General features: G+C 42.4%; 1 protein-coding gene across 1 annotated transcript in view; it reads right to left on the bottom strand.

The window, feature by feature from the left end:
- MERTK (MER proto-oncogene, tyrosine kinase) overlaps positions 1-11,085 on the bottom strand; it is a 142,004-nt gene that overhangs the window by 25,287 nt on the left and 105,632 nt on the right. Inside the window, exons 11-13 of the mRNA XM_017856217.1 lie at positions 6,755-6,840; positions 4,786-4,881; positions 3,990-4,070 (exon numbers count right to left, since the gene is read on the bottom strand). Of these exons, the coding sequence (XP_017711706.1) occupies positions 3,990-4,070; positions 4,786-4,881; positions 6,755-6,840 (263 nt within the window). The remainder of the gene's footprint in view (positions 1-3,989; positions 4,071-4,785; positions 4,882-6,754; positions 6,841-11,085) is intronic.

The raw sequence follows: 11,085 nt of genomic DNA, 5'->3' as shown, positions 1-11,085 counted from the left end.
AAAAAAAAAAAAAAAAAAAAAGAAAAGTTTTAGAGATGGATGGTAGTGATGGTTGTATAACATTATAAATATGTTACAGTTCTTAATACCACTGAACTGTATACTTAAAATGGTTAAGATGGTAAATTTTACATTATGTATATGTTGCGCCAATTAAAAACAAATAAAGAAAACAAAAAGTCAGGCTTGCCTTTGGGAATTTGCATTAACAGTGTATAAATACTGATTAAAATCATGCATGAGGGCATCTAATGCAGTGTCTGTACCATCCTATGGGCTTAATATATATTACTCTTCTTTCTACTGAAGCAAATTTAGAAAATTCAAAATTTTCTAATTAAAAAAAAAAATCTATACATTTGCAAAATTTGCCCTCACCTATTCCTTTTGCTGCAAACAACCAGGTGGGGGAATAGGGGTACAGGGCTCTGCCTGCAGACTCCTCCCTGGGGGGTCCAACCTGCAAGTAAATGTAGCTGAGCCTGGGGATTTTGAAACTAGAGATTATTCTCTCAATCTATGACAATTAGCAGGGGTGTAATCCCTATGCAAGTTACCCTAATGAAATTAAATAACTGCAGCGCCAAGCCAGAGAAAAAGGGGGTTCTAGGCCCAGCTCCTCCCACCAGGCATCCTAATATGCCTGCCTATATCCCTAAATAGGGATTATGGAAGGATTCCCCACAGACACACTGTGAGGCTCAAACAAAATCACAGAAGAGCAGGAATGGTGCAGAATATGGCTCAGTGCTTGATTCAGCTCTAGTGAGTATTCTGACTTCAGGGTGCTTTAGTTTCTGGGGGCTAGTTCCTGAACCTCCTTTTCAGTTATGTTCATTTTCTCTTCCTGTTGTCCTGATGAAATGCGGAAATAACTGCAATGCCCTTTGGCTAACAGTGAGTATCACATAAATATTAGCCATTACGGTCTACTTAAAAAGCAAAAAGCACTGGTTCATGTGGCTTGTTGGTTATTGTGGTTCCTTTTCATAACTGAATTAAACTGCAGCCTCCAGGCCAGGCGCGGTGGCTCACACCTGTAATCCCGGCACTTTGGGAGGCCAAAGTGGGCAGATTACTTGAGGCCAAGAGTTCAAGACCAGCCTGGCCAACATGGTGAAATCCCATCTCTACAAAAAATACAAAAATTAACCAGACATGGTGGTGCATGCCTGTAATCCCAGCTACTCGGGAGGCTGAGGTGGGAGAATTACTTGAACCCAGAGGCAGAGGTTGCAGTGAGCCAAGATCATGCCACTGCACTCCAGTGTAGGCGACACAGCAATACTCTGTCTCAAAAAGAAAAAAATAAATAAACTTCAGCCTTTTCATTTAAGAGTCTCAGAACACGCTTACAATCTAACTTATGCTTTAATGTCCAGTAACTAGTGGATTTAAATTTTAGGAAGAATCCAACTTTACTTTATTCCCTGATCAAAAATAGTATTGAATAGGTACAAGGGGTTAATAAGGAAGCAACACCAAGAATGTTGACAAACTGAGCACCAAATAATCTCCATCCATGATTCGTGATGAAGACTGTGAGTGAAATGCCATATGACCATGGTCTATTTTCTAAGTTCCCCAGTGATAGGCCATGACCAGCCAGACACCCATAGAATCACACTTAGACAGCTGTGTGTCCTTCCTGGGAGAAGGACATGGAGAGGAAATGCTATATTGCTCTGCCAGTGAAATCTGGTCATCTTATGGTAATGAAGAAGCCCAGCACAACCTGCCCCTTTCTAGCTATTTCAATTAGACAAGTCAGCAAGTCACTATAGTTTCCTTACCTATATAGATTTTGGGATGGGTGCGGTGGCTCACGTCTGTTATCCCAGAACTTTGGGGGACTGAGGCAGGTGGATCATTTGAGGTCAGGAGTTCGAGACCAGCCGGGCCAACATGGAGAAACCCCATCTTTACTAAAAATTCAAAAATTTAGCCAGGTGTGTTGGTGGGTACCTGTAATCCCACATACTCAGGAGACTGAGGTGGGAGGATCACTTGAACCCAGGAGGTGGAGGTTGCAGTAAGCCAAGGTGGTGCCACTGTACACCAGCCTGTGTGACACAGTGAGACTCCATCTCAATTAAAAAAAAAACCAAAAAGGATTTGAGAGGGCCTAGACTGCATAGATTTTAGAGTGTCCTAACTGGAATCTAGCACTATTTTTTTAAATCTTTTTTTTTATTATTACACTTTAAGTTCTAGGGTACATGTGCACAACGTGCAGGTTTGTTACATATGTATACATGTGCCATGTTGGTATGCTGTACTCATTAACTCGTCATTTGCATTAGGTATATCTCCTAATGCTATCCCTCCCCCTCCCCCCTCCCCACAATAGGCCCCGGTGTGTGATGCTCCCCTTCCTGTGTCCAAGTGATCTCATTGTTCAATTCCCACCTATGAATGAGAACATGCGGTATTTGGTTTTCTGTTCTTGCGATAGTTTGCTGAGAATGATGGTTTCCAGCTGCATCCATGCCTCTATAAAGGACACAAACTCATCCTTTTTTATGGCTGCATAGTATTCTATGGTGTATAGGTGCCATATTTTCTTAATCCAGTCTGTCACTGATGGACATTTGGGTTGATTCCAAGTCTTTGCTATTGTGAATAGTGCTACAGTAAACATACGTGCATCTAGCACTATTTTTGTCAACACTGTAATTTGTTCTCCTCCACACTGACATCAAAATGAACTTTCTGGAATGTAACCTGCTCTATTCTTACTTGGTTAAGACTCTTTTTTGTTTGAGACTTAAGTCTCACTCTGTCACCCAGGCTGGAGTCCAGTGGCATGATCTAGGCTCACTGCAACCTCTGCCTCTTGAGTTCAAGCGATTCTCCTGCCTCAGCCACCTGGGATTACAGGTGCATGCCACCATGCCCAGCTAATTTTTGTATTTTTAGTGGAGACGGGGTTTCGCCATGTTGGTCAGGCTCGTCTCAAACTCCTGACCTTGTGATCCGTCCGCCTCAGCCTCCCAAAGTGCTGGGATTACAGGCCACCGCGCCCAGCTGGTTAAGACTCTTAATAGCGCTCTACTCCTTGCAGGATAAAGCAGGTTCTTGGCAATGATTTACAAGACCCTCCCTGCCCCACTGCTGGCTCTCTTCCCATCTTGCTTGGAAGTTCTAGCTTATGATAGCAACTCTTCATATGCCTTGACCAAGTATTTCTCCTCTTTCTGGGGAACTTACTTTCCAGGCAGCCCACAGCTTCCTCAAGGGCCATGCAATCATCCTCAAATGAGGAAGCGGCCCCACCACACTAGACAGGTCGGTCAGAACAACCCCTGGGGTCAGATGTTGCCATCAGATCACCACTGCCTCAGCAATTCATGCTCTCCTTTGGAGTTGTTAGCTCTACTAGATGAGAGAGAGTGAGAGAGAGAGACAGTGAGAGAAAGAGAGAGAGCAAGACAGAGAGTATGTATGCATAGGCATGCAGGAGTTAGTAAAAATTTAAAAAATGTTATTGCCTTGAGTATAAAGAATATGTAGGCCAGGCACGGTGGCTCACGCCTGTAATCCAGCACTTTGGGAGGCTGAGGTGGGCGGATCACAAGGTCAGGAGATCGAGGCCATCCTGGCTAACACGGTGAAACCCCGTCTCTACTAAAAATACAAAAATTAGCCGGGCGTGGTGGCAGGCACTTGTAGTCCCAGCTACTTGGGAGGCTGAGGCAGGAGAATGGCGTGAACCTGGAAGGCAGAGCTTGCAGTGAGCCGAGATTGCACCACTGCACTCCAGCCTGGGCGACAAAGCAAGACTCTGTCTCAAAAAAAAAAAAACCCACAAAAGAATATGTAATGTATGCATGAAGAGCTCATTATAGTAATTCCCCCTCAGTGACCAGTGTTACTCATTGCCTTCTGACCCACTGGCAACTGAGATTGTGACATATGGCCTCATGGAGCACCCAATACTGAAGCAACTGCCCACCCCAGAAGAATGGGATTCATCATTCATAACTCACACTTCATGGTCTTCACTGCCACTTTCTGAGAGGTCCCATCTTCCTGCTTAAGATTTCCTTCCATTACAGACCCAAACTCTCCTGTGAAGTGAAAGAATTTTGTATGGACACTGTGCAAATTCTCCCCTGACCACAGAAATGCTACAGTGCCAGAGCTGCTGGCTTCACATGGTATGAGAGCATCTCACCCATGGGTAGCCAGGCAGAGCCGGCCCAGGCCACCCGCATCGCAAACCAGGGCAATGCGCCGCACTCTAGTCTCCTGCTTGTCATGAGCTTGGGTGGCTTGGGCCTACCTTTGCTCATCACTTTATTAAGCATTATAACCGATCCAAGACACTTAGAAGAGAACGTGAAAAATACAATTGAAGCTAAAGCACAAAATCTTAATACCATTATCATTCATCCTAAGAACAACTTAACAAGTTAAATATGTATTTTCATTTTTGTTCCTAATTAGAAAGATGCCAAGAACAATAAACTTAAGAACTAGAGGAATAATCTTAAAGTACGTAGGAAACTAATCAATGAATTACATGCTTTTCAATGAAGAATGAAAATTAATATTTTTCAAGGACTTGTGTGTGTGCTAGGCATTGAAGAGAATCTTTTCATTTGCCAGATCTGAGTTTCAAAAATCAATAGTCTATCATTTTAAATAATAAAATATAACTATTCATAGTATAACTCAGAGTCCTAAGATGGTATTTTATTTAATAAATACATGTTAAAGAACTATTCTAAACTGCTTACCTTCTTATCCCACATTTTATTAGAATTACTTTAAACTGCTTACCTTCGCCCAGAATTTTTCCAAGAAGTAGAAGATTCCTGTCAATCACAACATCTTCTAGTTTATTTTGTAGTTCCTCGCTGACTCCCAAGCTATGTACTGAAAAAGGAGTAACTTAGTATGTATAAAAATTGTCAGTATGCTTTCTTTCACTTGATAATTAAAATGAAATAAAGTCCTGTATAATAAACATTGCTGCCAGACGCGGTGGCTCAAGCCTGTAATCCCAGCACTTTGGGAGGCCGAGATGGGCGGATCACGAGGTCAGGAGATCGAGACCATCCTGACTAACGCGGTGAAACCCCGTCTCTACTAAAAAAACACAAAAAACTAGCCGGGCGAGGTGGCGGGCGCCTGTAGTCCCAGCTACTTGGGAGGCTGAGGCAGGAGAATGGCGTAAACCCGGGAGGCGGAGCTTGCAGTGAGCTGAGATCCGGCCACTGCACTCCAGCCTGGGCGACAGAGAGAGACTCCGTCTCAAAAAATAATAATAATAATGATAAAATAAAATAAACATTCCTTATTTATTTACTTGTTTATAAATAAATAAATAAGGCCAGCCCCTTTTCTCATTTTGTATCTATTATTTCTCTCCCCAAATTGCCAGTAATGAAACTTCATACTTTATTATGATTAAACTAAGTATAATGAATCCTTCAGGGCAAGGTTAATTCTGAAGAATTATAAAAATTAGAACTGTATTTCTCTTTCTGTAGTGTGGCAGCAGCAGCCGGCAATCAGATTCATGTAGGGGTGGTTTGCCTTTGACTTAAAGGGGTAAGGAAGGTAAGTCAATAGGTACTTTCTAGTGAATTCTTTACTATTAATATTATACCCTTAACTACAGTATACAAGAGAACCATACCTCCCCTACCCTCCCATGCCATGGATGGAGTCTCACAAACCACAGAAAACATGTAGAGAACAAGCTCTTATTTTACATACTGTATATGAAACCTTATTATAACAGCATAGCTAGGGCTAAAATGAGCACTTTGAGGAAGTGGAGAATAAGATTTTCTATAATAAAATATGTAATATAGTAAGGGATATAATAGATGTGTTGTGTTGGCAACAAGAGAAATTAACCAGAAGAAGGAGACCAGTTCAACAACTCCTGGCAAATGATTCAGTCTGGACCACAGTTAAGGCATCAACAAGCTCTTGAAAGAACAACAACAAAAAAAATGTGGATAATTAGGACACATTCGTTCTCCGAGAAAAAACTTTATCCAGCGGTTCTCCAGGAAAGGAAAGAAAGTGGTCTAAATGACAAATCTTAAAATTTTAAATTAAAAAAAATTTGAGGATATCTAAAAGTCAAAACTTACAGACTAGAAATGTAAAGAAACTAATAATATTCTACACCAAGCAAGTTTCTATTTCACAGCAACCCGTATTCCGTCATTTTCATAGATTTTCTTTACTGGGGGCAAACATCCAGAAGCATGAATTTGTTAATAATTGCACATTCTTTCTATACTTTTTCTGAAGTTATTCAGGAACACTAGTATCTGTTTAGTTCCACCGTTTAAACCAGAAGCCCCCACTCTCTGATTCAGCAAAGCTCAAACCATAATTACTATAAAGCATGTTGGCAAATCATCCTCGGAGTTGGTTGCCAGGAAAACAGGATATGAGGCTTGAGATTATGTCTGCTAGTTATAAGTTTTCTTTAAATCCCTGACCTCTACCCATCTTCTGTCACCCCAGAAGGTTCTTCTTTTCTGCCACATTTCATGACATTATGAGTCCTTTTAACCCCAGGTTAAGCTCCTGATTCCAGTAAATTAGCCCGCAGAGCTGTGCATAGCAATATCTATCTACTTGCGGCTTTTAAAGACATTTTGTACATTAAAAATATCCATTCGTCTTCGACACCTATGGCTTTTGTTAGAAATCTGTCTGTTGTTCTTTCTTTGTTCTCAACTATTTTAACTTTTGCCAAAAAGAGAAATGAAAGTCAACTTACAGGTAAGTTCAATGGCTCGCCGACAGAAGGACTTCTTTGCTATATAATTTACTACTAATTCAGAATCCTCCTCTGTGAATGCATTCCTGGGTGAATGAAAACAAAGATACTTCACTATAAAAACAGGGCTACTGGGGCAGGTGCTGATTCCACAAGGATGCTACAGAGCTTCCCCTTTCCAACGGGCTCTTCTACAACAAAAACTTTCCCCCTAGAAGAAATGTGTTTCTTTCCTTTGATTTATTTTAGACTTACTTGGCAATATTGAAACTACTCTAGCTAGGTACCATCAAGAACAGAGAATAACAGACAAGCTCCCAGTGGCCAAAGCTGTAACAATCTGAGCAAGAAACTAAAGTAATACTAGACTATGAGTATAAAATGAATATCAATGAGTCCATACTTATGAAAATATGATTGAATGAATGAATGGAAGAAAACACACCAATCTCCTGTGGTGAAGAATTCCAAATATTTTATGTAGCTAGTAAGGGGTGGAGGGAGTTAAATCCTTACGCTGTCAGTATGGGCTTGCATAGGGACTTGCTTCCAAAGAACAGTAGGGAAAGGGAGAAAAAATAACTTCATGGTAGAGAAACCCAGCAAATACTACTTCCACCAGGTGATCAATGTCAACATCAGCAGTGAAAAATCATGTTAATATGCACCCTTGATAAGAAGTGATGGCAATGGCACTTTAATTCTGTGGCTCTTCTTCTCAATCACCCATAACCCCTGCTCATTATCAGCAAAACATCGAACAAATTGCAACAGAGGGGCATCCTACAAAACCCCCGACTAACACTTCTGAAAACTGGCAAGATCATCAAAGACAAGAAATGTCTAAGAAACAGCCACAGCCAAGAGGAGCCTAAGGAGATGTGACGACTCACTGTAAAATGTGGCGTCCTGGATGGGATCCCAGAACAGAAAAGGGGCATTAGGTGAAAATTAAGGAAATCTCAAAGTAGAGATGTTAGCTAATGACAATGTATCAATATTGGCTCATTAACTGTAACAAATGTATTGTACTAATTGTCAGGACCCTGAGCCCAAGCTAAGCCATCATTTCCCCTGTGACCTGCACGTGTACATCCAAATGGCCTGAAGCAACCGAAGATCCACAAAAGAAGTGAAAATAGCCAGTTCCTGCCTTAACTGATGACATTCCACCACTGTGATTTGTTCCTGCCCCACCCTAACTGATCAATTGACTTTGTGACAATACACCCTCCCTGCCCTTGCGATAAGGTACTTGGTGATATTCCCCCGTCCTTGTGACTGTGCTTTGTACGATACACCCTCTCCACCCTTGAGAAGGTACTTTGTAATATTCTCCCCACTCTTGAGAATGTACTCTGCAAGATCCACCCCCTGCCCGCAAAAAATTGGTCCTAACTCCACCACCTATCCCAAACCTATAAGAACTAACAATAATTCCACACCCTTTGCTGACTCCTTTTTCGGACTCAGCCCGCCTGCACCCAGGTGATTAAAAAGCTTTATTGTGGCCAGTCACGGTGGCTCACGCCTGTAATCCCAGCACTTTGGGAGGCCAAGGTGGACGGATCACGAGGTCAGGAGATCGAGACCATCCTGGTTAACATGGTGAAACCCCGTCTCTACTAAAAATACAAAAAATTAGCCGGGCGTGATGGCAGGCACCTGTAGTCCCAGGTACTCGGGAGGCTGAGGCAGGAGAATGGCGTGTACCTGGGAGGCAGAGCTTGCAGTAAGCCGAGATAGTGCCACTGCACTCCAGCCTGGGTGATAGAGCAAGACCCCGTCCCCCCAAAAAAAAAAAAAAAAAAAAAGCTTTATTGCTCACACAAAGCCTGTTGGTGGTCTCTTCACATGGACACGCATGACACTAATAATGTAAGCTCTTAATAATAGAGGAAACTAGGTATGGAGCATATGAGAAGTCTCTGTACTATCTTCTCAATGTTTCTGTAAAATTAAAACTGTTCTAAAAAATAAGGCTGGGCGTGGTGATTCATGCCTGCAATCCCAGCACTTTGGGAGGCTGAGGCAGGAGGATCACTTGAGCCCAGGAGTTCAAGACCAGCCTGGGCAACAAAGTGAATTGCCTCATCTCTACAAAAAGTAAGAAAATTAGCCAGAAATGGTGGTGTGCGACTGTGGTCCCAGCTAATCGGGAGGCTGAGATGGGAGGATCACTTGGGTTCTGGAGGATGAGGCTGCAGTGAGCCATGATTGCACCACTGCACTCCAGCCTGGATGACAGAGCAAGATCCTGTCTCAAAAAAATGAATTAATTTTAAAAATAAAAAATGAAGTCTATTTTAATAATCCATTTAGTCCCTGTTTTAGACTAATTGGTGGGAAAGTATTCGAATTAGAAAGTCTAGATTATAGATTTAATCTCAATTTACCTTAGATACATAGGTTATTTTAAAGAGATAACACAATTAAAACAAATACTGATGTACAAAAGCAAAGCACTTGGAAAGATGTATGCCAAAATAGCAACGAAGACCATCCATGGGCCTGAGATGGGTCTCACTTTCTCCTTTTGACTATTCCACGTAATCTGATTTTTTAAAAATATAATGTTATTGTGGCCGGGCGCGGTGGCTCAAGCCTGTAATCCCAGCACTTTGGGAGGCCGAGACGGGCGGATCACGAGGTCAGGAGATCGAGACCATCCTGGCTTACACAGTGAAACCCCGTCTCTACTAAAAATACAAAAAAAAAAAAACTAGCCGGGCGAGGTGGCGGGCGCCTGTAGTCCCAGCTACTCGGGAGGCTGAGGCAGGAGAATGGCGTAAACCCGGGAGGCGGAGCTTGCAGTGAGCTGAGATCTGGCCACTGCACTCCAGTCCGGGCGACAGAGCGAAACCACCTCAAAAAAAAACAAAATATATATATAAGTAAAAATAAAAGTATTTTCATTTAAAAATGAACTGGAAAGTGGTTTTACAAAAGGAACAAATGAATAGATCTTGTAGTAAGGATCCATGGGAACTGACTTTGGCATAGATAAAAATAACCTGTTACAAGTCTTTGTTTTAAGCTTCTGCTGAGCTTAAGGGTTCCTGGAAATAGTTTTATTTTTAAATATTTGAAATAGTATTGTAACCTTGTTAATATATTTGCTGTGCTCAGCAGCCCCACTTTTTGGTAATGTGGCATGTGCTGTTCTTTCTGGCTGGAATGCTCTTCTTCTCTCTCATCTAACGAATACCTGCTCTTTCTTCAGATCTTAGCTCTGGTGTCAGCCACTTCTGCAGGAAGGCCTTCCCTGACTTTCTTAAAGCAGCCAAATTTTTCTGACACATTCTTACCCCTTTACATAGAATTTATTACAGTTGCCATTTTTAATCTATTCTGTGAGTGCTTGACTACTGCCTGACTCCCCATGAACTGTGAACCCTATGAGGACAGGATTTTGTTCACCACTGTATTCCAGGCTACTGCAGTGCCCAGTGCCTAGCAGGCCTTTAATACATACATATATATATATGTATTATATATACATTACATATACATATGTATATATATGTATATATGTATGTATGTATATATATATATATATATTTTTTTTTTTTTTGAGACGGAGTCTTGCTCTGTTGCCCAGGCTAGAGTGCAGTGGCACGATCTCGGCTCACTGCAAGCTCCGCCTCCTGGGTTCACGCCATTCTCCTGCCTCAGCCTCCCAAGTAGCTGGGACTACAGGGGCCTGCCACCACACCCAGCTAATTTTTGGTATTTTTAATAGAGACAGAGTTTCACCATGTTAGCCAGGGTGGTCTTGATCTCCTGACATCGTGATCCCCCCACCTTGGCCTCCCAAAGTGCTGGGATTACAGGCGTGGGCCACTGCACCCGGCCTTTAATACATATTAATGAGCTACTCTTGCAGCTTCTGCAGAGGTTCTCTGTACTTGTTTTATGATGAACCCACATGTCACACCAAGATCCATCCTGGGATGTATTTTAGTCAATTATATGTTCAAGATTTAGATCAGATTCTGTCCACTTCTTTAAAATAGTCATTCTTAGAATTCACATACGGCCGGGCGCGGTGGCTCAAGCCTGTAATCCCAGCACTTTGGGAGGCCGAGACGGGCGAATCACGAGGTCAGGAGATCGAGACCATCCTGGCTAACACGGTGAAACCCCGTCTCTACTAAAAATACAAAAACTAGCTGGGCGAGGTGGCGGGCGCCTGTAGTCCCAGCTACTCGGGAGGCTGAGGCAGGAGAATGGCGTAAACCCGGGAGGCGGAGCTTGCAGTGAGCTGAGATCTGGCCACTGCACTCCAGTCCGGGCGACAGAGCGAGACTCCGCCTCAAAAAAAAATAAAT

Source organism: Rhinopithecus bieti, unplaced genomic scaffold (genome assembly GCF_001698545.2).
Source record: "Rhinopithecus bieti isolate Rb0 unplaced genomic scaffold, ASM169854v2 scaffold_42219, whole genome shotgun sequence".
NCBI classification, from domain to species: Eukaryota; Metazoa; Chordata; class Mammalia; order Primates; family Cercopithecidae; genus Rhinopithecus; species Rhinopithecus bieti.
Note: the sequence above shows the minus strand (reverse complement) of the source record. Positions and strands in the feature narration are given on the sequence as shown.